Here is a 24,672-nt window from a genome sequence, read left to right as displayed (position 1 = left end):
GTAAAGTGACGAGGGAACGCTAGAGTGGCGCTGTGTTGAGGTGTGGCAGTGAGGGATCGATGGCGCGTTGAGAGGACAGTCATTATCTCGAGATTGTGAGAGGACGGGGAGATAAGCAGTCTCAGGTGACCATCTGGTTTTGTCCGTGTGTTTGTGTTTGTTCATGTGTTTATTTTTTGAGCGAGGGTAGATAGGCTGTCATATTTTAGTGTGTGTGTTTATTAGCGTTTGTTTTTTTGAGCGAGGTAGATTTTTTTTTTTTTTTTCAGGTTGGGACTCATGCCCGTGTGTGTGTGTGTGTGTGTGTGTGTGTGTGTGTGTGTGTGTTAGCTAGGGTAGATAAGCTCGCTTGTTTGTGCTGCTTGTCTTTTTTTTTTTTTTTCGTGCAGGAAGGCACTCGACATCGCCTCAGGTGCCAATGTGTTTATTTGTCTTGGAGAAGGAAGGGTGAGATGCATTTTTTTTTAATGGACTCTTCATTTTATACATTATGTATTTATTATCGTTTCTTGTCGCTCCTCTGGGCTTGGGAAGAATGGGTGTTTGGAGGGATGGAAAGGCTAAGATTGTAGTTTTTTTTTTGTGTGTGTGTGTGTGTGTGTGAGAGAGAGAGAGAGAGAGAGAGAGAGAGAGAGAGAGAGAGAGAGAGGGATTAAATCATCTTACCCGTGTTGCAAGACAAGTGTAAGACAGGTGTGTGGTAGGATAGGTGTGTGACGGGAAATGCGTGGTCGGACAGGTGTGCGAAATGATGTGATAAGACAGGTGTTGGACAGCACAGATGTGGCATAGGACAGGTGGGTGACAGGACAGGTTTGAAGTGGTAGGACATGTGTGGAGAAGCACAGTTGTGGTAGGACAGGTGTGGGGCAGCACAGATGTCGTAGGACAGGTACCGTACAGGGGAGGGTACATCAGTCCCTTGGATGTCTTTTAAGTTAAAATACTGAAAAAGTGGTATTTTCTATTGCAAACACCAACATTTGTGAAGAGCTAGTAAATCAGAATTCTAATTCATCTATATGGGTACTTTTCAAGCCCCATTTACTTTGAGGTCATTTCTTATAGGATTTTGCATTCTCGTTGGTCTGCCTACAAGGACTCTCCCATGCTCAGGTTAGTTCAGTGTTTTGCACAGTTAATCTCACACATTCTTTCCCCATGTCCACACCACCTCAGCCTATCCATTGCATCATGCCACTAACACTCAGTGCCTAAGCACCCAGCTAAATCACCACACATTCTGTCCCTCATTGTGGGACATTGTTATTCTCAGTTCAGCACACTTAAATCTATAGACATTTGCTTGCTTTGCTTCCTTCATATCACTACCATAGAGCATCACAGTTCTCATTCATGAGGCAAATAATTTCCCTTTCATAAATAGAGACTCCATGCAGGGAACAGCTTTCTTAATTTTTTGCAGCCACACTGGACTCTTGTGACTGAAGTAGTTTCTGCTTCAACTTCCAGCTAGTCTATTCCCCCTAAAGCAAGCCTATCAGCACACTTAGGAGCTGAATTTTATGATAGCCAGTGATTCATGCTGTGCTGCTGTGGCTAATATCACTTCACTTTTTAGCTGAACACATGAGACCTTACACATAATACTGTATTCTGGAAAAGTTTCTTGGGCTTGAAAGATCACACCACTGGTTTCTACAGCTCACTGGTCAGTGTCTCATTATCTAGTGAGGAAATAAAACAATATTAACTATATGTCCACAAGTGTACAGTAAACAAAAAAGAAAGAAAAAAAGGGTATTTTATTGAAATTTCTTCATGGAAATTCTTTTTATTAGGAGGGAGAGACTCTAAAAGTAGAAGAATGGAATTACACTGTAGAGCTGACAGTTAGTCTGATCATTGTACATAGTTCCATAATTTTTAACTAATCAATATCTAAGACAACAAAACACTGAATCAATAGTTACTGTAAAAAAAAATTAAGGATTACATAAAGGACTCAGCTCAGGAAATCCCCCATTAAATTCTTCGGGGTCAGTTGAGCATCACACGAAAATGGCCACGACACAAAACACTGTAATTATGCACAAACTTTAAAACTATAAGAACACATGGTAGGTAAGCCAAGGTAAATATGTTAGCTGCATTTTATCTATACACTGTACAAACCGAACCCGGAGTCATGGTACTTGGCAGTTTGATAGTTGTAAAAAATAGAGCCTCACTTCTGCTGGAGGTCAAAAAACACATATCTGAGTAATAAAGACTTGTTTGCTTACACTAAGTGGTATGTAATATTACTACAGAGAAAGAGAGCCTGAAAAATAAACCTCTAAAAAGTATCCCTACACTTAACCTTATATAAATATCATGTGCGGTAGGATAATAAGGTATAGCTTTGATAGTGGACCAGGGGCCGGATTCACAGACAAAATTATGATCAGTTCCCTGATGTAACCAAGAACTGTTTTGGAAGGAAGACCAAACTGTATGGAAAGAAACACACTCTCCATTCTTCCATCATCCTTTGAAAACAAATCTTGGTTATGGCAGAAAAGACATGGAAAGTATTTGTACACTCCTTTCCTCAGACAACAAATCATAGCTATGGCAGAAGAGACATGAAAAACTTCTGTATGGTCCTCTCCTTGTCCATCTTTGGAAAGCTACTTCTGGTTGTGACAGAGAATCGATGGTAAGTTTGTTTGTGAATCTGAGCTCAGGGTTTTTGCTTTGAGGCACTGGGTTCATGTGCAATACCCCACAGGCCCTTCCACACCATGCTCACATATTCCACAACCTTTCTTTTTTTGGTTATTGACAGGTTAACTTCCTCAGTCTGAAGACGATTTTTATCTCGTTCCTGCTATCCCCAGACGACAGGTATTTCATTCTGCTTAAGAGAGAGATTTTCAAACTGCAGGGTTATATACATATATAGAAGTCATTAACCTCTGCTACTGGAATGGCCTTTCCCAGACTGAATAGGTGTCTAGAGATAGCAAAAACAATATGAAAAATACATCAAAATACTAAAGATGTTATGATTGGTTACTGGCAGGTTTAGGGTAAGGGTGGTTAAGTTAGTGTGGTTATACAGGACTTTAGATGAGCCAGAGTCACAGACATTAGGCTATCTCAGCATTACTGCAAACACATTCCCACACATTTTGTTGTCACATCTTGCACTACTACACCACACACAGCCACACCACATATTACCATTCAATACACTCACTACCATACCACACATGCTACTGCACTTCACACTACCAGACATAACTGCCATACCTCACACTCACACATGCACTGCCACACCTCACACAACTACACACTCCATAGCCATACCTGACACTACTATATCATATACTGCTACACCTCAGTACCACATCCTTCATTGCCAAACCTCACACTACCAGACCATACACTACTACACCACACACTACCAGCGAAACTTTTCTAACACCCTCTTTTTATCATCATGAGCTGGGTTGAGGTGGGTTTGATCTGACTGAGCTGGGATGTGTTAGGTTGGAATGGACTATGTAGGTTGGGCTGAGATGGTTAAGTTAAATAGGTAAAATTTTATTAGGCTGGGCTGGGATATGTTAGGCTGAGCTAGATTATATTAGGTTGGGATGGGTTAGACTGAGGGTTGGGGTATGTTAGGTTGGGCTGTGTTAGCCTGAGGGCTGGGATATGTTAGGCTTAGCTAGATTATATTATGTTGGGCTGGGTTAGGCTAAGTGAAGCAAAGTCAGGTTAAAACATGGCATGCATATTACAGCAGAAGTAGGTGTAGTATAAAATAAATACATCCTGCTTTGATTTGTGTATTCCTAACATAATAATGAACCTACACAGAGCCTGGTGTGGAAGGGTCTATCGTGAGTCAGTTGTAAGCCCTTCCTTATTAAACTCTCGGTCCCTCTGACTAGCTGCCTCCTACACACACTACAATAGGTGGTGAAGGTGAGCCAAAAAAAATAAATCAGCACCTTATGTATAGTGGTCTAATAACTTCTTATATTGTTTGGCCAGGAAACAAAACTTCGAATGTACAATAATCATGTTTTTGTTCAAGAATTCAACCATGGGTCGTAGCACAGGATCTTCATAGCACCTCTTCTTAAGCAGCTAATTTTGTCTACATCATCTTAATATATGTCTCTGTTTTGTTTGTTTTCATATCAGCACAGCTTATATCAGTGACATACAAGGGAATATTAAGAGGCAGTAGACTAAATGTGCTGCTGAAAAAATGCTTCAAAATCTCCAGAGCCACTTGGAGTACGATCCTTAAAATAATTCAGCAGCATAGCTGATACATAATAGTCTGCTTGAACTTTGCAACAATTAATCAGAAGATGAACAGAAATAATGTGCAGTGAACAGTTGACTGGCTTATGTTTCATTAAATTTTGTCCAAACAATACATTGTCATACTAATATGGAATTAGATATGCAACAATTAATCAGAAGATGAACAGAGATAGTGGGCAGTGAACAGTTGATTGGCTTATGTTTCACTAAATTTTGTCCAAACAATATATTGTCATACTAATATGGAATTCTCAGCTTTTTTTGTGAAGGGTAGTCCAGAAATAAAGCAGCACCTTTGATACATAAAGAACAAACTACCAGTCCTGAAAGTACTGTTCTCTATTAAGGTATTCATAAATCTACACAAACATAATATTATACTTAACCCCTTGCATCTGATTATTTATTTTTGCTTTATTCTTGCTCTCTTTAGACAGTTTATAAGCTATGGGGAAACCTCTTATAGTGAGCCAATAGGAATTGCCTCCATTAAACTTCACTGTTAAAAAAAAAGTCTAAAGGTAGCAAGAATAAAATAAAAAGTAAGTCATCGAAGTGAAGATGTTAGGGTGGACAAAACAAGAATACAACTATATAAAATAAACCTTTCTTTCTTTACAATCACACTGCAGTGAAAGATTGAGCTATATTGCACATGCATTACTAAAAGTGAAACTGGGTAATGAGGCAAACAGTGAACATGACTATCAACGGACTAAACTTAATTCCACTAGTCTGATGAAACGAAGACTGAGGGAAGTAGTCTAGGTGGCAAAGGAGGCTTTGTATCCCCCCTTCCTTAGCAATCAGTTTTCCATATTACAGGTTAAGAGTCTCCTGTATGTCATATATTTTAATAATGACACAGTTTGCATCAATAACACACAAGGGGATACTGAGACATAACATGTAGACTAAATCACCAAGGAAGACATATGAGGCTACAGTACCTCCAAAGCTACATAGGTTACAACCCCAACTCTAAAATGGCCTGCCTTCATACTATCCATTACAACTCACTGTACAGTCATGCTAGAGCCAAGACTAATTACACTAAGTCCTCATTATATGGTGGTCTTGTGGTTAGAACACCCCAGTTCGAGTGACTGCCTTGCACAGGTTTGATTTTCGAGGTGACTAGGGTTTTCTGAAATGCCATCAAGGAAAGTAGACTGGTCATCTACCCTTCAATCAACTGAAGTGTGGTAGTCTAGTCTTGGGCCCCTACACCTCAATGGGGTTAAAATGGGATTGGAAGATATAGTTCTACATTTTCATAAGTCAGGGATGAGTTACAAAATATCACAACTTTTTTTTTTTCTTTTTTTTTTGGCCTACACCAGGTTTTGTAAACTGGGAGAAATTGGTATATCAGCTTTTTAGATACCAACAGAACTTTAACCTCTTGAATCCAGTAACATTCTTTATATAACCGTATATTCTTGTTCCACTCAACTCAGGTTTCCATCTACTCTGCACTTTATATCAACTTAGGAGAGCCTTCTCAAACTGCAGGAGTTAGACAAAGCCTTCTTTAACCCTTCAAACTGACAGGCCTTTTGTAATTTAAACAAAACTTTTAGGAAACTGCAAGAATACAACTTAAAAAAAAAAAAAAAAAAAAAAAAAAAAAAAAAAGGGTGGAGAGATTAACTGAAAAGGAATAAAATCAAATTAAATTAATCACCATATAAAGAGGATTTAGTGTGTAACTATGGTAACTTGTAACTACACCTGTCCCACTCACTTCTAGTCAGGATGCACAAGAATATAATCCACTATCACGAATCACTCACCATACTCTCACATCACTAATGGCCGCCTAGTATATGACATTTAAATCTAATAATAAGAAAAAACCTCAGTACTGTCACAAGCTAAAGTTTGCCAACAGTCCCCTGCCAGCATTTTTGTCCTGCCTTCCATATTTGTCATTCCTCCCTGAACGTCAGAAAGTGTCCTTCCTTCTCATATTCTTTTGTTTCACATTAACATATTGTTTTCACATACAAGTACTTTATGTGACACCTTCCATCACCACACTTGGGAAGGAAGTGTTGGCAAACTTGTGATTATGACCGTTTATCTTATATGGCCTCATGTAATATCTGCATTTCTAAGGAGAGGAAGATTAGTACAGTACCGCAATAACGAGGTACCTGGAACAGCATCATACAGTCAATGGTTCGTTTACCTATTCAGTTCGATGATGTATTTGTTTCTTTTTTTACCTCCTGATGATTTTAATCGGTTTACAAGAGTTCTCAAACTAGACCGGGAGCACATAATTTATAGCTTCACGGATCCCTTCACTAGAAGAGATATCCCCTTGTAACCTCGTGATGATTGTATTCAGTTTAGGAGAAACTTTTTGAAGTGGTGAGGGGAAAGATACTGACTTCCTTGACTCCTTCAGTACATAAAGGTCTCACTGCAGATGAATAAAATCATCAGGCAGTAGGAGGAATAAACTAACAGAATACATCACCTGATTCAAAAGGTTATCACCACTGCCTGAAACAAAATGCAGTGGAGAATCTTGGCCTGCCACAGTTTCCTTCTTGGATGTATCAGAGGCTGACATTCTATAGAAAATTAATTCTTTATATTGTGGCACCAGACTACATATATACCGTATATATTTTTTTTATACACGTCTGGGTGGTCACTAAGACCTAAATTCTTACTGGCATGGGAGACTTCTTAGCACTTCTTCCTTAGCAATTTATTTTTTATATTACATCTTGGTATCCTCTTGTATGCTATCTGCATCATTCTGATAAACACAGTTTGCATCAGCAACAAACATGAGAATATTGAGGCATAACAAGTGCAATAAACTGCCTAGAAAGAAGTGTTCCAAAAGCTTTGATGTAAACAAGAATGCAACCTTAAACTGTGAAGAGTCTCACAATCTGTGGTGGGAGTCTGCTACTTCTCAACTGTTTCAGTGGTTGTGGGTCCATAGAAAATGAGCTCTGGTATCTGCCCTCCCTGTACTCCTGTCCCATTGGTGCTTTCCGAGGAGCAGTGAAACATAAAAGTCAGTGCTCCCATGTTGACCTCACTCATGCCTTCCTGGCCAAAATACGAGAGTTCTGCCCCATCCAGAATGGCAGAGGCAGTGTAGTACACATCACGTTCTACCTGAACTGGATGGGCAAAGTGAACATGGAAAGTGTTGGATGACCCATCGGAGAAGAATTTGGTTGTGCTCTCTGCCAGTACCTGTTGGAAGCCAAAAAAATGTTGATAATATCAGCACCCAACCCCCCATCACCCCCAAATCACTGTCTAATTGCAATAATTCTCTGAACAGTAATAAAAAAGGTGGGAGGGGGGATAACCTGTTAGGAGGAAAAGAACTCAGGATCATCCTCTTCATCATCCAGACCACTTTTTCCCACCCAAGGATGAGGTGAGGTAATGCATACAGAGAAAGAAAAAATATACAACTTAAAAATAAATAAATAAATAAATATTAAAAGTTAAAATGAACAAAGCTTGTGGTGGAGGTATAACTGTTCACTGTGATCATTTTCATAATCCTATTCCCAGGAAAAAAATGTAAATAAATAAAATGGAGAGAACATGACTTATACATTTCTACCCAGCAAATGCATCTTTAGTTATATATATAAAAAAAAAAAAAAAAAAAAAAAGTGATCTCACCTCTCCATATTTCTTTAGCTCAATCCTGACATTATAATCAGCTGCCCCACTGGATGACCCATAAAGACCATAGCCAACAATGAATATCCTCTTGTCCACCATGAAGTTTATGGAGTCAACACGTCCTCGGTATCTCCACTGGTTGCTGCGGTAAGCTGACGACTGGAATCTGGGTGAAGAGGATAAAAATTATTGCTATCTATCCAGTCATCATCTAGGGCAATGGAACTTAACCTTTTTTAATGCTCGTACCCTTTCTGTTCTTGGAATATCTTGTCAGACCCATTGACATAAATCGGATTTACACTCGTAGCACAGTTGAGATATGGTGACAGGTGAGTTACAATACAGCCAAGATGGCATAATGATACAACATGGTCACAGAGTATTTATACAGGTTACAAAAATACAACCAACTATGGAAACACTAAAACTTCTAATGTAACACCTTTGTAAATGAGCCAACCGGCATGCTTCACACCCCTACAAATGAAGTTTTACACCCCCACGAGGTGCATGCACCCCAAACTACGAACCACTAATGTAGGGCTAGATTATTCATCCTCGTGTACTTTATTGTAAACTAACTAACCTACAAGTACAGTATTTCCTATTCTCAAACTACATTTAACTGTGCACGACTGAGACAACCTGATCATCCAAAACAGCAGTGTCATTAATTAAGAACTGTAAATTCAGCTTATCTATCCATCACTCCATCCTTTACCGCCCCATCAGGAGCATGAAGGCCCAGAGCTAAGCTACTCTGTCCTGACAATTTTGGCAACAGTAACCCGTCACTGGCTCCTGAGCAGACTTATGTGAATAAAAAACCACAACCAGCCTAAATTTTTTGCCCTTTTGGGCCACATCTATTTTGTATTGTAAATTCACCTGTGACAGATCTGCTTCCTGAGTCCCTGTCTGGGTTTGATTGGATATGCGACGGTGGGTTTGTTGCGGGCAGTGAAGTGAAGAAAGAGATCTGTTGTTTCCTGCAGTGAGAGAATCCCGGACTGGGCTGCTCCATTGGCAAACTCTCCCAGCTCCATGCAAGGTATGCGCACCAAGTTCAATGCTTGACCCAGCACCTAGTAATCAAACAGCACTGCATGTATTACATGGTATATTATTCTGTGTTTAGCCATAAATATACTGAACCAGCAAATCTAGGTCTGTTCTTTGATGTAATACTGTACTGTACATACTTTCATATGTGCAGCAAGGTTTCGTGGAAAAATCATTTTTGTACATCACCATCGTCATCATCCTGACCTCTTTTTTTCCCATGAATGGATTGAATAAGGTAGGATCCAGGAAACAGGGAGAAAAAGTCCGAAAGTGGAAGAATCAACAGCATGCTTGGTAAAATCACCTTGCGTTTATTTTCTGAGGTTGGCTGGAGCTCCTGCCGCCCACACTCAGCCTCAGCCCAGCACAGAGCAGCATCAAACAGCACAATCTCGCGGCAGTTTAGAGTCTCCCTGGACAGAACACTTGTGAGGGTCGGATAGTCTATGTCAACAAATCCATCAGACTGGAGAGCCATCTCAGCCTGCATGGAAGGAAGTGGGTGTGAATGATGACTGGCAGCATATTTCATACTATTCTCACAATCTGTTTTATGATAGGTACCGTTTAGAACTGCAGAAATCGGCTGCATAAACACCAGCCACCTAAAATTTATTAATACTGGTACTTAATCATCATCATGAAATTCAACTACACAGCTATGCTATATTCCATTACCATATTATAATAACAATATCATGCTGGCGGGATACCTTCACACAGTGGCACTGATATAACCCGATGGCTCCATCTCCAGGTTAGACAAACGCTCCCTCCCTATCCCTCTAGAGAAGGATAATGGACTTCAGGAGGAATGCAACTTCACCCTACAGTGCACATATTCTGATGAGCCTGGGGCCAGAATACCCATAACACCGTAATAACAATATTGATCCATTAGTTTACATTTTTAGCTGAGTGAATAATAGGTATTGCTAACAGTAGATATAATCCCAGGTTTATCTGAAATACAAGTGCAATGGAGTGTAAGATGAAGCTGCCCTGCTTCTGGTGTCCATTAACCATCTCTCATAGGCTAGGGAGAGAGTTGAGAGAAGTTTGTCGAACCAGGCAGTGGAGACACCTGTTTATACTGATGCCACTAGGTAAGGGTCTCTTTTCCAGCACTGAATGCCAACTGATCTCCATTAAGGATCTCTCATCATTAGTAAACAATATTACCTGTGCATCAATGACCTCCCAACATCTTGTCATCAGCTCCGGTTCCTCAAACAGGCGTGACTGTGAGAGTAGGAGGCAGGCATTGCGAGCCGTCAGTGAGACCTCAAGAAATTTCACACACTGCTGGGCCAGATGCGGGACGAGGTACTTCTTGGCAGCATACAGAGTGGCCAGCACTGTGTCTGGCTCTAGGCGGATCTCGTCACAGTAAAGGTACCTACAGAGTAAAAACATCGTTATCATCATCATTATTATTATTCTCATCATCACTGTCATCATCTAAGCCTATTCACCACCACCACCACCACCCTGTTTCCAACATAAATATGGAGTGGAAGAATACAGAAATACGAAAATGTGAAGAGAGAGAGAATGGCGTGAGATGAGGGTGGGTTGCCCTGATGGAAGAAAACAGGGCAGCATGAAGACAATTTGTTTATGGCCACTTCTCACAGGATTGTGGAATTTCACTAGAGAGATAGATAGACAGACAGACAGACACACATAGATTGATATATATTCAGATAATGAGATTAAAAGGCTGTACCTGAGTAATGTGAGGAATGCTGAGGGTTCAACATCTGGCACCTGTACTTCCTCTTCTGACTTAAGTCCCCCATAAAACATGGCATAGAACACACTGCTGCCCACAGCCAGGACGTACTTGTGTGCTGGAATCCTCTGGGTACTTCCTGTAAAAACATTAAAAGTCTGTTATTAAATACACTCTCTTCACTTTAATTGGGCATACAGTTCTATTTCTCCATCCTGAATGTATATCTGTAACAAGAGACTAACAGTAAGAATATGGTGTCAATCATGAAGAAGTTCTACGGAAAGGATGTGCAGCCATAGTATTGTCATAATCTCCTGTTGAGCTATGAGAACTAATCTGTAATGGAAATCTCAGCCAAGTTGTAGTGAATAAAGTACGGTATATGTAGCCAGCATGTGCCAAATACTTAGGACAGTAAAGACTACTGCCATTCACCAATGCTGGGAACGCTACTCGTAAAAAGTAGTGGCGCTCCCATTCCCGTTAATAGCTCGAAAAAGTAGTGGCATTACTGGTTTCGCTACTTGATACGAATTGTAGCGGCACTCACGCTACCGCTACTTTGGCTAAGAAAAAGGTACACGAAGGAAGGGTTAACAAAAATCTGTGATATAGCAATACGCTATATACTGTTTTAATAATATTAGTCAGTCTGAGTGGTTATGTTGTGTCCCAGTAATGTCAGTATACTGTATACTTATACCGAAAATAAATAAACATCATATACATGTCGATGTCACTTTAATGAAGCTTAGAGCCACGAAGGTACAGGAAAAAGCTATTTACTGTATAATGTTAAAAAATGTTCTATTGCATTGTTACCTAGTATACCTACTGAAAGTAACCTACTGAAAGTAACATATGTAAATAAAAGGCTAAAAAATGTGGCCTACCATTGACACATATTAGATTTATTATATTTTCAATGATACCTATTCAAGATATGTACAAAAACGAAAGTAAAAATGAACTGGGGCTTTCTTTTAAAGGCTACTTTTACAATAGCAATGGTTTTTCCATTCCTTTAAACTGAAAGTAACATACTGTTACGAAATAATAACGTAGTGAGTAAGAATTAGCCTGAAAGAGAGAGTGAGGGAGAGAGCAGAGTTAGAGACGGGGATAGTTAGAGGTGTGTGTGTGCTAGCACTGTCTACATCTAGTTGACATCCTAATTTATCTTCATTTAATTTAAATGACTGATAATTAACTAGCAAATTCCTGTCTAATTACTGCACATTACTAATAAATAATTAATAAATTACTGATGTAATACAGAACAAACGTCATTAATTGACAGAACTGACAAGAGTATTATTTTTCGTCATTAATAAATACAACCAAACCGTCGGCATATCTGTATGTACTCACCGACTCCAGACCTGTATTCGTTGCGTGAGTAGCAGGGAGCGCGGTAATGTGTGAGTGCGCCCAAAAATTAGTAGCGCTCTCAGTTCCACTACTGGCTACAAAAAGTAATGGTGTACCACCAGCGCTATTAAAATAGTAGCGGTGCTATTCCCAGCTTTGCTATTCACACACCAACTGCCAACGTGGTACAAGGGTCTGAACTATTACACAGCAGTCAACAGAGGGTTGCTATAGTCAGTTTTCACTTTTAAAAGTGGGTCACTCAATATCTTGAACATTATTGTGGTTGCATGAAATTCAATGAGCTTTATCCTTGGTAAATAGTTAAACTGACCCTCCAGTTTGACCACATTTGACTCTCAACTCAGCTGCAAGAGGTTGGGTTCTTCCTCAGACTGTAACATACATGCTATACAGCAGGCAATTTTACTGCATTGTGGCACATTACCTGGTTGTCCCACTACAAAGTGAACATCAGCCATGAGTTCATTGTTGAGCATGGCTGCATTGCGCTCCCTGAGACTGGTGGCGTGGAAGTTGGGGTCTGAGGAGGTGGAGGCGATGGAAGCCCCCAGAGGCACAGGGGAGAGGGGAGGTGGAGAGGTGACACTGTTGTGGCGATGCTGGGGGGAGGTGGGGGCGCTGGAGGGCTGCAGGACTCCCCCCCCGCGCCCCGCCATGCCCCGGCTGTTGACGCCCTCACACTGCTCCTCGATGCCTCGCAGCGGAGGCATCAGTTGGCCCAGGAACAGGGAGTTTTCATTATCCAGAAGGCTCCCTAAAATATGAAGTATACAACAAGATACCTTAAGCATATATTCAACAGACTGAAGTTTTCTTTTAATTTTTAAGTTAATTATGTTTATCCAGTAAATTGTTGTACAAAATACAACCACAGGGAGGACATGTGAATTCTGAAAGCTTAACATGAGAGTAAATATGGCACAGTTCACTGGAGAGTCTGTTAACATGTCTATAATGTTCATCTATCTCTTTATTGGACCCATCCCATGTCAGAAGATACCGTAATGAAAAACAAAGGTAGATAACTGAGTGAAATTAAGATTATGTTTAATGCAACATATTTCATAAAATTTCTTCACTAGCTGAAACTTTCTGTTTTACAGGTGCAGGCTGATGCAACTCTACAAGACAGATATTGGAAATCTACATACAGTATAGGCTGAAATATTCGTTTGGAGTGGGCATACCTGAGCTTGAGAGAAGTGAGTGCAAGGCGAAGGGGTCCTCATATTGGGTGCGCTTACACACCTGCTTGCTGGAGGGGGACGTCTGACTCCCGTTGTCCATCCCGCCAGCCTGTCACCAACACATGATTACTTTCACACACCCAGGTCAGCCAGCTTAATGCAAGATTTACACTGCTACCTACTAATTGAAGGTAATGAGTTGATTCAGCAAAAAAAAAAAAACCTGTCTCAAAGTTCAGACAGTTAGGTTTGGATGGGTTGGGTCAGGCTGAGCTGGATTGGGTTAGGCAAGGTTAAATGTGTGGTTGTTAAGAGTAGGGTTATATTATACTAGGTTAGGTTTTTTACATTAATTTCTTAGGAATTGAGACAAAATGACTGGGAGTGCATTGACTTTCGGACCAGATCAACCTGAGAGCATACAGGCTAGGTGTCTTTACTGCAACCCTCTTTTATTTTTTTTGAGATGGCCATTTCCTCACCATAATTTATATAGTATGAAGCTCTTCATAAAAAGCTCTCTTTTACCCTTTGTAGAAATTAAAAAACACAGTCCCCAAAGTCCAGGAAGGTGTTGTTATATTTTATTTTGGTTAGCAAGACATTATTTTATTAAACTTACCGGTATGGATGATGACCTCACATTAAATGGGTTTGGATTATTGGTAAATTTATTTCAGACAGTGGAGATCATTCTGCCTTTTTCTACCTAAGATAACCTAATTGATCGTACCTAGCTAACCTAACTCCCCAATAGTGAAGAGTGACTTCGAAACTGCAATAACCCCAAATTATCTGACCTTGCAACCTGATAATTAATGTGACCACAACCAGTATGTATTTTAACTATATAGAGTATTTAAAAAGGAGACAAAGCTTACAGGAAGTACCTTAACATCTAACATTATTAACAAACAAGCAAACAAGTTATTGTCTTATAAATTAAGGTGTTGGGTAACATGCTTTCTGATAATTAGTGTTATTGTCATTCTTATTAACCATAAATATATCTATGTGGAAATGTTACCCATACAGTAGCATACATGAGCTTTAATATTACCTGGAAACAATGGACATAGTCTTAAATTATATATAAAATGCTTACGGAAAAAATACGATGGATAACTTTTTGTGGGAAAGTGCAGTAAGTGGTGCAGTATAACATTTAAATTACCTATCAATACTTGTCGCAGTTGTAGAGGTGATACTTACAGTTACTGATACCCCTTCAATGCTTGATTTTGTTACTAAGCACTAGAAGCAGATTATTGACTAAATATAATTATGGGCAGCAATCGCCATCTTGTTTATTTTGCTCGGGGTGCCACACCTGCGACACTAACAAGATTTTTGTGTTTATACTTTTACTAGGAATGTGTTTGATTTTGGCTTGTAGCGCTTGAATTTAACCTCATGTTTGATGAATTCTCTGATGAATTGCACCATACTTTCATATAACAAAATTGAGGAACGTTTTGCCCTCTCGATAGGTGGTATGATCGGCAGAAATTAGTGTTTTATAAAGCAAAACGGATGATAAGTATATTATGCTAGTATTATCGAGGTAATAAAAATCTTTAGCAGTACAGATGAAATGCTGTATAATATAATAAGAGTACCACAGCCATGAGACAAAGCTTCTCTTTCGACTTATGTTTTATACATATTTTTTGCCCATCTGTCTTTGTTGTTTTAGCAAATGCATAAAGTAGAAGTAACTTCTAACCGATGGTTGTGTTACGTATAGTAAAAGCTGAATGGATACCTTCATTTGGTTTATATATGTAAGTTATGAATATTAAAACCTGATTACGTTTTGGATACTGCTTAGGTTAATCTGAGACAGGTATTTTTCGGCCAAGCATTTATAATGTATTCTTTTTCAGCCATTTGAGCTTATTTTTTGTTTGTCTATTGCATCATTATAGGAATGATTCTACTATGAATGCTTTGGGTATGTACAGTATCAGAAAAATAATGTCACCTTGCACGTTGTGCCGACTTGATTGTTTACCATAGGCAGGCATCACTTTATTGATCATAAGATGACAATATAGTCTTACGTCATTTATGCGTAGTCTCGAGGTCCTCCTCTCAGCCGTGATAATGGGTCATTTCGCAGGAGGTCGACTTGGTCAGGGACTGAATTTGTGGCCGCCCGGCAACTTGCTGTGTAACCTGGCACCGGCGGCTCATCCTGTAGATTTTGCAGGAACTTGTCCAGTTCCCACCGTGACTTACCCTTCCTCGATCTGCTCTGTAGATAGTGTAATTATGAATGCTTATTTCATTGTTCCCTACTCCTGTTTTAAGGTGGGACTCTTTTAGGGCAATGAACATGAGGTCTCTAGCCTTGCAAGTTCCTCTAAGAGCTGGGTCTTGCTCTGGGTTGTTTTGGGGTTGAGCCCTGGATGTTGTTCATGGGAAAACTTTCTAGCAGGAGCTTATGGCTTCCAGCCATGGGAATCTCATGGTGGGAGGAGGACCTGTCTCCCAGCAATTCTGACTCTCCTTCAGGTGGTTGACGAGTAGCATTCCCTCAGCCTCTACCATTGCCATTGCCATTGGTGATGTTATTGAGGTCTTCATCTCTGCTCTCATCTCAGCAAGCATACCTAAAAAATGGGCATTACAGTACTTTCTGGGTCCTAGGATGATACCTATGGTTGGGCTCAGCTATTTGCTGTGGAGTATGATGGGTCCGAAGCAGTAGGGTGTGATGAGGACTTGTCGTTTCTCATATTTCCCCTCTTGTTCTGTTGAGGTTTGTTTCTTTTGGTGGTTCTGGTGCCATTCACATGGATGGAATTACAGTTCTCCACAATATGGGCATATTGTTGGAAGGAGTTTTTGTACATCAAAGGATGGAAATAGTGTAAAACGGAAGACATTTTGTTTTTCAGTGGAATTGTTCATTTTAACATGATCCTTGTTATTGCAGTTTATGTTGACCAAATATAGTCATTGCATATGAGATGTGAAGCTGATCAGGATGAAGTTCAGAGCGCCCAAATACTTCCTTCGCCTAAGTGCGTTCGGCACTTTCGTTGGAGGTGTTATCATATTTAAGTAAGTTGACAGATATATACTGTATAAACTAGTATATGGGAAACTAACATTATGTGTATGGTAGTGTTCTTTGTGTACAGTGTGTGTGTTTGTTCTTACCAAATTGTATCTTTACAGGAATGAGTCAAGCTCGTACTGTTCCGTGTCTTAAACCATATTTATCGTACATATCCTTAAATTTGTGAATTGTTTTGTGTTGTGAATTGTTTGTGTGTGTGTGTGTGTGTGCACGCATGTGTGCACGTGCACAGAAGACAATTTATCATCTCCCAGGCATAATGAAAAGATGAGTGTAGGCCTAATTATTCACTGTTTTTTAGTAACTTTCCCATGATAAATGTGCATTAAGCACAGTAAAGATAACATGGTTTTTGTGATATCTTTATTGGCCATGTCAGAGAAATGGTTTTCACATATCAATCATCTTACCTTGTACGATAAGGTTGGAGCCACCAGTCACCAATAACTACCACAGTAGAGGTGGTGGTGGTGGCAGTGGTGGGAGAGGACAAACATAATTATGTGGATACTCCAGTTAGTTGATAGCTGGAGAATATAGCCACTGGTATCTACTTAACATGCTTACTGTATTTTTTATTTAGCTATTTTATAGGACAGTATGCCTACTGTTGTCTACAAGAAAGGCAAGACTCTACATCAAAGGTACAGATAGTGGCAGTTTTCTGAACCCTTTCTCCCAGCAGGCTCTGCCATACAAAGTAAGCAAAGAAAACTTTGGTTTGAAGGTAATGTAGCTGTGGGGTATGCTACTATAATCACATTATTAGTCTGTGAGTAACCCCCTCCCTCTGTTTTTACATTAATGGCATAGAGTACAACTCTCCATTCCGCAATGAATGGGCAGTTAGTATCTTAGATATAATGTGTACAACATACCATTAGTAGTGATTTGTAAAACATAAGGTAAAGCCTGTATGGTACTCTAAAGTAGATCCTACAGCAGGTTAGCATGATGTTGGCAAGTGAGAAAATGCTGTTCTATTACTACATTATATTACCAGTTAACTTGTCTTCTGCAGAGAATACCTGGGTGGTGGAAACTACAGTGGACAGGAAACATTGCGAGGGAAGACTGTTATTGTGACAGGAGCCAACACTGGTATTGGGAAGGAGACAGCATTGGGGCTGGCCAGGAGGAGGGCGCGGGTCATTATGGCTTGCCGAGACATGGACAAATGTCATCAGGTTGGTGACATTGATCACTTATATACAGTGTCTTACATATTTTATGTGTGGGTGACTAAAGATTTTTTTTATATAAATGAAATTGGTCATTTCTCAGTTCCGGTTCCCAGTTTTTAAATTAATAATAGTATAGTACACCTTTGGAATCGGGGAGAAAGGATAGATATGGTACCAACTTATTGTGCAAGGAAACTAAAGGAGTAAGTGGATGGAATTCCCTCCATTACAGTGGTGTGGAAATGCCAGCACTCCACAGGCAGTGTAAGAGTTACTATAATCACGGCGCGTGATTCTGAGGTTGTTATTATCATGCCTTAGCAACTTAACCCTCAACAGTGCGTCTGAGTTCGTGTATGATATGATATGCATGTGATTTGTGTACAGTATAATATATTTGTGCGTAGTAATATGATTCGTGTTAATAGGATACGAAATCGGACACACTTTTGAATGGTGGGTTGCCAGGGTACAATAATAACAACCTCAGAGTCGTTCGCCGCGATATAGTTTCCCTCAGTTTACAGCAGCAACAGAATGGAAAAAGTTGTGATGTTTTAGAGCACATCATTGACCTATAATGATGACTGACTGTACCTGTATTGTACTGAGATGCTGTTTCTTTATGAATTGATTCTTAAGTGAGATTTTTTCCTGTGTTGTGATCTCTGTTTGGTTCTGTAATTCTGATTAACTGCAATTTGTATTGAAATTTATGTGCTCTACTGTATTTAGAAAGATATGCAGTTTTATTTACTGAATTTATTTATTTATTTTTTGGAAATACATTTTACACACTGGAATAAACTATTTCAGGCAAGAAAGGACATTGTGCTGGACAGCCGAAACAAGCACGTATATTGTGAGGAGTGTGATCTGGCATCCCAAGAATCCATCAGGGCATTTGCAAAGAGATTTAATGAAGGTTCGTTCATTTATCTTCTTATTGTTCCAGTGGTTAGTGTGGCCCAGTTGGAAAGACACCCATCCTGAGTGCCTCAGTTGGAATTATAGCTTTCCATAGGTTTGATCCTCAAGTGGTGTGTGGAGGCTTTTCAATCATGTAATGCCACCAAGGGAAGTACTCTTATATGTACAGGGTACTGCACTGTTCATTTTGTCATATGCCTTTATTAGATCCATACATACCGTAAAAATCTTAACAATCTTTTCCACATGTTTTCCACTTTCTGCTTTAGTACTGTTATTTTCTGCATTAATACTGATATTTATGTGTGATGTCTACATGGTTATTGAGTACAGGTATACTGTATTTACTGGATGATTTTAGTCAAGTTTGGAAGGACCTGTATTAGTGCTGAAGTTACTGATGACTACATACAGTGTGTCCTTTGAAACATGTCCCCAACTTGTGGACACTACTCTATGAATACTATAATCATGTATCTGATTTTCATCTGTTACGGAGCTATAGTTACTGATGACCACATGGATGAATGATGTGGGACTCCATTTTTACCCATAAGATCTTCAGTGATTGTAGCTTGAAAATGGTTGAGATTTGGACTCATGTTGACAAAGACTTTCTTTCACAAAATTGGTCCAACAGTAACCTCCTGAAATCTGACATGCATTTCATGGGACACCGTGTATAACTCCTTGGTTCAGAAATTCTCTCCTGAGCTGGATGATGTCATCTGATGGTAGAAAGAATAATATTTGCCCTACCTGTATTAAATAAATACTCTCAGGTTGAAAGGGTTGTTGTTAACTCTTTAATCTGCTGATGTATATTGTATTACTGTATGTTCTTTTTGCTGTACCTCTAAATGTTTTTAGTCATCCAATAAACTTTTGCAGATGTAGGAGTTAGGCAGAGCTAAGATATAACCCCTTTGGTTTGACAGGTCTTTCTTAAACTGAATATTAACTGTGTGGGAGTAACAGAGACAGTCTAAATTAATGTGTTATTATACTAAATGAGTTAAATATGTTGTTGCAGGTGAAGCTCGGTTGGATGTGCTGATCAACAACGCGGGAGTGATGCGATGCAAGAAGTCATTCACCAATGAGGGAATTGAGCTTCAACTGGGCACCAATCACATGGGACACTTCCTTCTTACCAACCTGCTTCTCGATAAACTAAAGGTAAAGAAAGTAAGCATTTACACACCATTGACCATGCTATAGCCTAGTTGGTTTGTTTTCATCTGATGGAACTTCATCACATCCAAAAGTTGAATTACTGTTCTAAGATGTGGTTGCATGAAATTTGATGATTGAAGTTATGAAGTACTGGTACAAGTCTTGTTAATCAGGCTACTAATTAAATTGACCCTCCAGTTTGACTATAGCTGGCTATTAACTGAGCTGAAAAAGGCAGGGATCTTCATCAGGTTAGAACAAATGCTTTATAGTGTGTATTGATCCTTTCACTTGATGGCAACTCTCCATGTATTGGAATCTTCAACCACTTCCCTGCTTATTTACCAAACAGAATTATTTTCATGTTATTGTGAATCTGGGCCATGTACTGCATTTGATCAATTTATTGAACTTCCTCAGGCCTCAGCACCGAGCAGAATAGTCAATGTCTCCAGTGTGGCCCATATGAAAGGGAAAATAAACTTCAGTGATCTGAACAGTGCAAAGAATTACAATGAAGGGGAGGCCTATGCACAGAGCAAACTGGCCAACATCCTGTTTAATGAAGAAATGGCAGAGAGATTGGCAGGTGAGTCAGGAGGGAATTTGGAGTCACAGGTTAGCTATTTTGGTTTTCATTGTTGTAGATTTTGTCACTCACCTTAAATGTTAGGACCAACTTTCCTAGCCCCTGGCTCCTACGTTCCTCATAGGGCAGTGTAGGATTGGATGATGGATGGATAGATGGATAGATTTTGTGACTAAAATACAGACCTTGGAGTGAGTTATGTCATCTGTTGTACAATTATTCTCTTTTATGTATTTACTGTATTGTTTACAGGAGCCACTTTACACAGACCTAACCTGAAAGGGCAGCTGTACTGTATATGTTCAAACTGTTTTATGTGTTATTCTCTCACAGCAGTGAAATGTTTGACAGGTAATGTTTTGTGTGGTTGTCTAGCAAGTCACAGGAGCAGACACTGTATTAATTGTAAGATGCTGGAGAGAGATGCCTTCATGTGGTGGCATTGATATAAAACTGGGCAATTTTGTTACCTGACTATGCTGTACAAATATCCTCGTCTCTTACTTGATCTTCCAAAAGGAGGTTGGTATTGTGCAGGAGTAAGGCAACTTCAACCCTTTATGTCAGGATGAGCTTGGGGCCATAACAACAACAACGTGGACTGTGTTACAACAGGTACAGGTGTGACGAGCAATGCTGTCCACCCCGGCATCGTGAACACAGACATCGGGCGGCATATGAGCATATACAAGAGCTGGGTGGCATACTTCTTCCTCTCCCCTCTGCTTTGGCTCTTCCTAAAGACACCTAGGCAGGGTGCTCAGACCACACTATATGTAGCGCTTAGCCCAGACCTAGAGGGAGTCTCAGGAAAGTACTTCAGGTAAGACTGTACAAGTTTTTGTATATTTCAAGTAAGGTATGTGGAGGCACTCACCATCCACTCACTTAATGCAGTGTAACCTTAAGGTGACTCTACACTGAGTGACAAGTCAGATGGTTTCTTGTAATCCAGAAAACCGTATAATGTACTACGTTGGGTGTTCTTCATATAACCAGATGATGCCTAGTGGTTTAGTGGGTTAAGGCTCCCAAACTAGATGGGACCCTTAAAGGTGTACATCCAAGGGATGGCTGGGGTTTATTGCTAACATAATTTGACTCACAGGGAGTGAGGCTAGTCACTTTTGCCCTAATGGCAGGACTGAGTAGCATAGCCTCAGGCCAGCATACTCATGATAGGGCAAAAAAGAATTAGATGATGGACGGATGGATGGATGGATATTTCACTTGGGTCTATCTTGCAGGTAGTGTGAAGTGCATCTGCAATAAAGAATATGTGCAGATGGTTAGACCTGTGTGGTAGAGCTAGGATTCCAGGGACTTGCATAGTGAGTGTGTGGCCCTTTTCACTGGACATGCAGTTAGTAGGCCTTCTTCTTGTTATGCATTCTCTTTCCTGGTTTTTTGGAACCTATGTCATCTTATCCTTAGATGAGGAATAAGAGGTCAGGATGATGCTTCGACTAGACTTTACGGTACTGGGGCAGTCCTCCATACAAGTTAGGGATGGATTTCGAAATATCACAGCTTTTACATGTGGGAGCTGCTTTGTCCATCCATCTCTCATGAACAATTTTTAGATGCAAAGTGCTTCTCTCTCATAGGCACTTCACCATACCATGCAATGTACTATACCACTTTCTCATACCACACCACAGCACACCAAGGCCATTAACATAAGGGCCCTGATGCTTTCACATCTACTGCTTTTGAATTTGTTCCGAACAGTTGGTATTGTAAATTGGGGGAAACTCAGGTCAGCATAATATGCAGCAATGGAAATATAATAGGGAATTTTTCCAGTAATTATATAACTGTGGACTTACATTAAAAAAAAAAAAAAAAAAGCGACAGTAGAAACCTGCCATACTGACCTCACCCCATCTGTAGGTAGGAGGAAGGGTCATATGCTTAAAACTTGAATTGTGAAAGGGAAGCAGAACACTTTATTGTTAATGGACATTTGTAGAACATCTGTGGTTGTTAGATATTATCTGCCTGCATCCCCCATTACAGAGCACAGTGAACAGTGCCACAGAGAAGCCAGAAACTTTCCAGCTTTGTCAGGTGCAAGGGGCTCCCCATCCCCTTTGCAATTTAAGATTTAGTCGTATGGCCATGAGTGTAAGAATTATGGTAATGTTTATTGTATGTTCTGTACAGAGTTTCATTTACAAGACTAAGCTTCAGTTGCAGACATGATGTATGTATTGTGATGATTTTAACATTCATTGTTTATACAGTAATCACTCCAATATCCGACGTAATAGAGCCATAGGTAGGTCCGGATATTGGTTCTGTCCGGATATTGGGCCCCAGCTTATGGACTTGTACTTATGGACCCTAACTCAGAGAAACACCTATACAACTCCCTCTGGACATGCATAGCACCTATTTAAGACCCAAATCACACCAATAAGGCACATAAATGACTGAAATAAATGCAAAAGAAACATAAAATGAGGGTTTAGAAGTAGGTTCATACAATAATAAACATTCTGGTGACTGGCTCCTGGACTGGTACCTATGGACCCTAACCTAGCCTACCTCAGAAAAACACCTTCCTACTGCACATGCATAGCTCCTAACACCCTATTCACACCAATAAAGGACATTAAAGAGTGAAATGAGGTAAGTATAGTAAGGAAAAAAGTACAGTATGAAACATTCTTATGTCCGGATAGTGGGGATGTTCGGATATTGGGCGTCCGGATATTGGAGTGATTACTGTATTCATATTATGGAGTACTGTATTTAATTTGAGTGAATGTAATTTTAATTGCTTTTTTGAACTGGAAATTTCCATTAATTTTTGGATAAAGAAAGGAGTGCTGGAGGGTGGGGGTGGGGAGATGTTGGAGGCCCTGATGGTCAAGTGCCCTGGGTCCTAGCTTGTCTTAGCCCTTTTATTTTGATAGTTTTTTCGTATTATGTCATCATATCATCATCATCATCATCATCATCATCATCCAATCCTATGTCACCCCATAAGGAACGTAGGAGCCTGGGGACAGGCAAGTTGATCCTGACATTTAAGATGAGAGTGACCAGCCTCACTCATCCCTGAGTGGCATTACGTGAGCAATAAACCCCAACTAGTCCTGAAATATAAACCTACACAGGCTCAATCTGACTGGAGCACCTTAATTACCTACTTAATCACCAGGTACCATAATTTGGTTATATGGGAACCACCCAGCATAGTAAATGGTATCCTGGTGTACATGAAACCATTTGGCTTGTCACTCAGTGCAGAGTTCCCCTTAGGCAGAAGGAAGAGGAAAGAATGAAGGAAAGAAAGACAGAAGAGGGAGTGTAAAGTCACCTGTAGGCAGAAGAAAGAGTGAAGGAAAGACAGAAGAGGAAGGATAGAAGAGAGGAAATGGCAGACACCCAAAGCAGCACTACATCGAGTATTGTTATGTCCAGGCTCTAAAACAGTCTGTAGGAAAAAAATTTCCAGATGGAGGGATTAGATACTATTATCAGTTACCCCTTCGCTACAAAAGCTCACCCAAAAGAGATAAAATTGTTCAGAGGGAGCAGAAATAAAATGAAACTGTGCCTCAGAGTGAAAGGATTAAGGCTCCCTGGCATTTTGCTGTATTATTGTGATAAGTGAGACTGTGTGTTGGTGTTGCAGTAACCAACGAGAGGCGGAGGTGAGTGAGGCTGGACAGGACCGAGAAGCAGCGCGGCGTCTCTGGGCAATTAGTGAAGTTTGGACACACCTTTCCTGATCACAAACCATTCTTAGTTGAACACAGTACTGTACAGTTCTTCATTGTCAACATTGTACCAAGGAATAAAAAATATGCATTACTGTATTGAGTTAATGGTGTTTGTTGAATCCTGTCATGCCCGTCAGTCAGCCATTGACTTTTCGCAAATGCTCGTATTATGTAGCAGACAAATTTGAGATTGAATGACATAGGCTGTAACCTAAAATATGTATTTGTTTGTAGTGCTTTGTTTGCCATGATTAAGTGATTTTAGATAGGGAATCTGGGGGACACAACCTGGCCAAAACCCCCTGTTATATGGTTACCACCCAGCGTAGTAAATGGTTTTCTGGATACAGGAAACCATTTGGCTTGTCACTCAGTGTAGAGGCCATAAGGCATCGCTACATTGATTGAGTGGATGATGGGCATTGCTACTCCTCACCATTCCCTAGGGTGGGATAGGAGGTCTGGATGATGATGATGATGATGATGATGATGATGATCATAGTGCATTGTTAGAAAACCTACTTGCAGCATTGAGCAATATAGAATAATGATGCTAGGTAACTGAAAATTATTAAGAGCTACATTATGGTTGGCTGCTTGGTAAAGCCAAGGTGCTTC

General features: G+C 40.0%; 2 protein-coding genes across 2 annotated transcripts; one reads left to right on the top strand and one right to left on the bottom strand.

The window, feature by feature from the left end:
* Positions 1–6,616: 6,616 nt before the first annotated feature.
* LOC145414267 (BTB/POZ domain-containing protein 6-B-like) lies at positions 6,617–14,659 on the bottom strand. Its single transcript, XM_080283872.1, has 9 exons — positions 14,566–14,659; positions 13,354–13,462; positions 12,591–12,920; positions 10,763–10,907; positions 10,216–10,432; positions 9,338–9,517; positions 8,857–9,053; positions 7,963–8,131; positions 6,617–7,518 (listed from the first exon to the last, which is right to left on the bottom strand). The coding sequence occupies exons 2-9, from the start codon at positions 13,451–13,453 to the stop codon at positions 7,222–7,224; spliced, it is 1,635 nt and encodes a 544-aa protein (XP_080139998.1). The 5' UTR covers positions 13,454–13,462; positions 14,566–14,659; the 3' UTR covers positions 6,617–7,221.
* A 731-nt stretch (positions 14,660–15,390) lies between these two features.
* On the top strand, positions 15,391–24,132 carry LOC145414269 (retinol dehydrogenase 13-like). Its single transcript, XM_080283874.1, has 8 exons — positions 15,391–15,487; positions 16,295–16,422; positions 17,463–17,628; positions 18,442–18,550; positions 19,589–19,734; positions 20,152–20,320; positions 20,936–21,143; positions 23,967–24,132. The coding sequence occupies exons 2-8, from the start codon at positions 16,346–16,348 to the stop codon at positions 24,061–24,063; spliced, it is 972 nt and encodes a 323-aa protein (XP_080140000.1). The 5' UTR covers positions 15,391–15,487; positions 16,295–16,345; the 3' UTR covers positions 24,064–24,132.
* Positions 24,133–24,672: the final 540 nt, after the last annotated feature.

This window comes from Coenobita brevimanus, chromosome 98 (genome assembly GCF_032717465.1).
Source record: "Coenobita brevimanus isolate Jiangsu-jjx chromosome 98, ASM3271746v2, whole genome shotgun sequence".
Lineage (NCBI taxonomy): Eukaryota > Metazoa > Arthropoda > Malacostraca > Decapoda > Coenobitidae > Coenobita > Coenobita brevimanus.
This window is presented reverse-complemented; position numbering and strand designations above follow the sequence as displayed.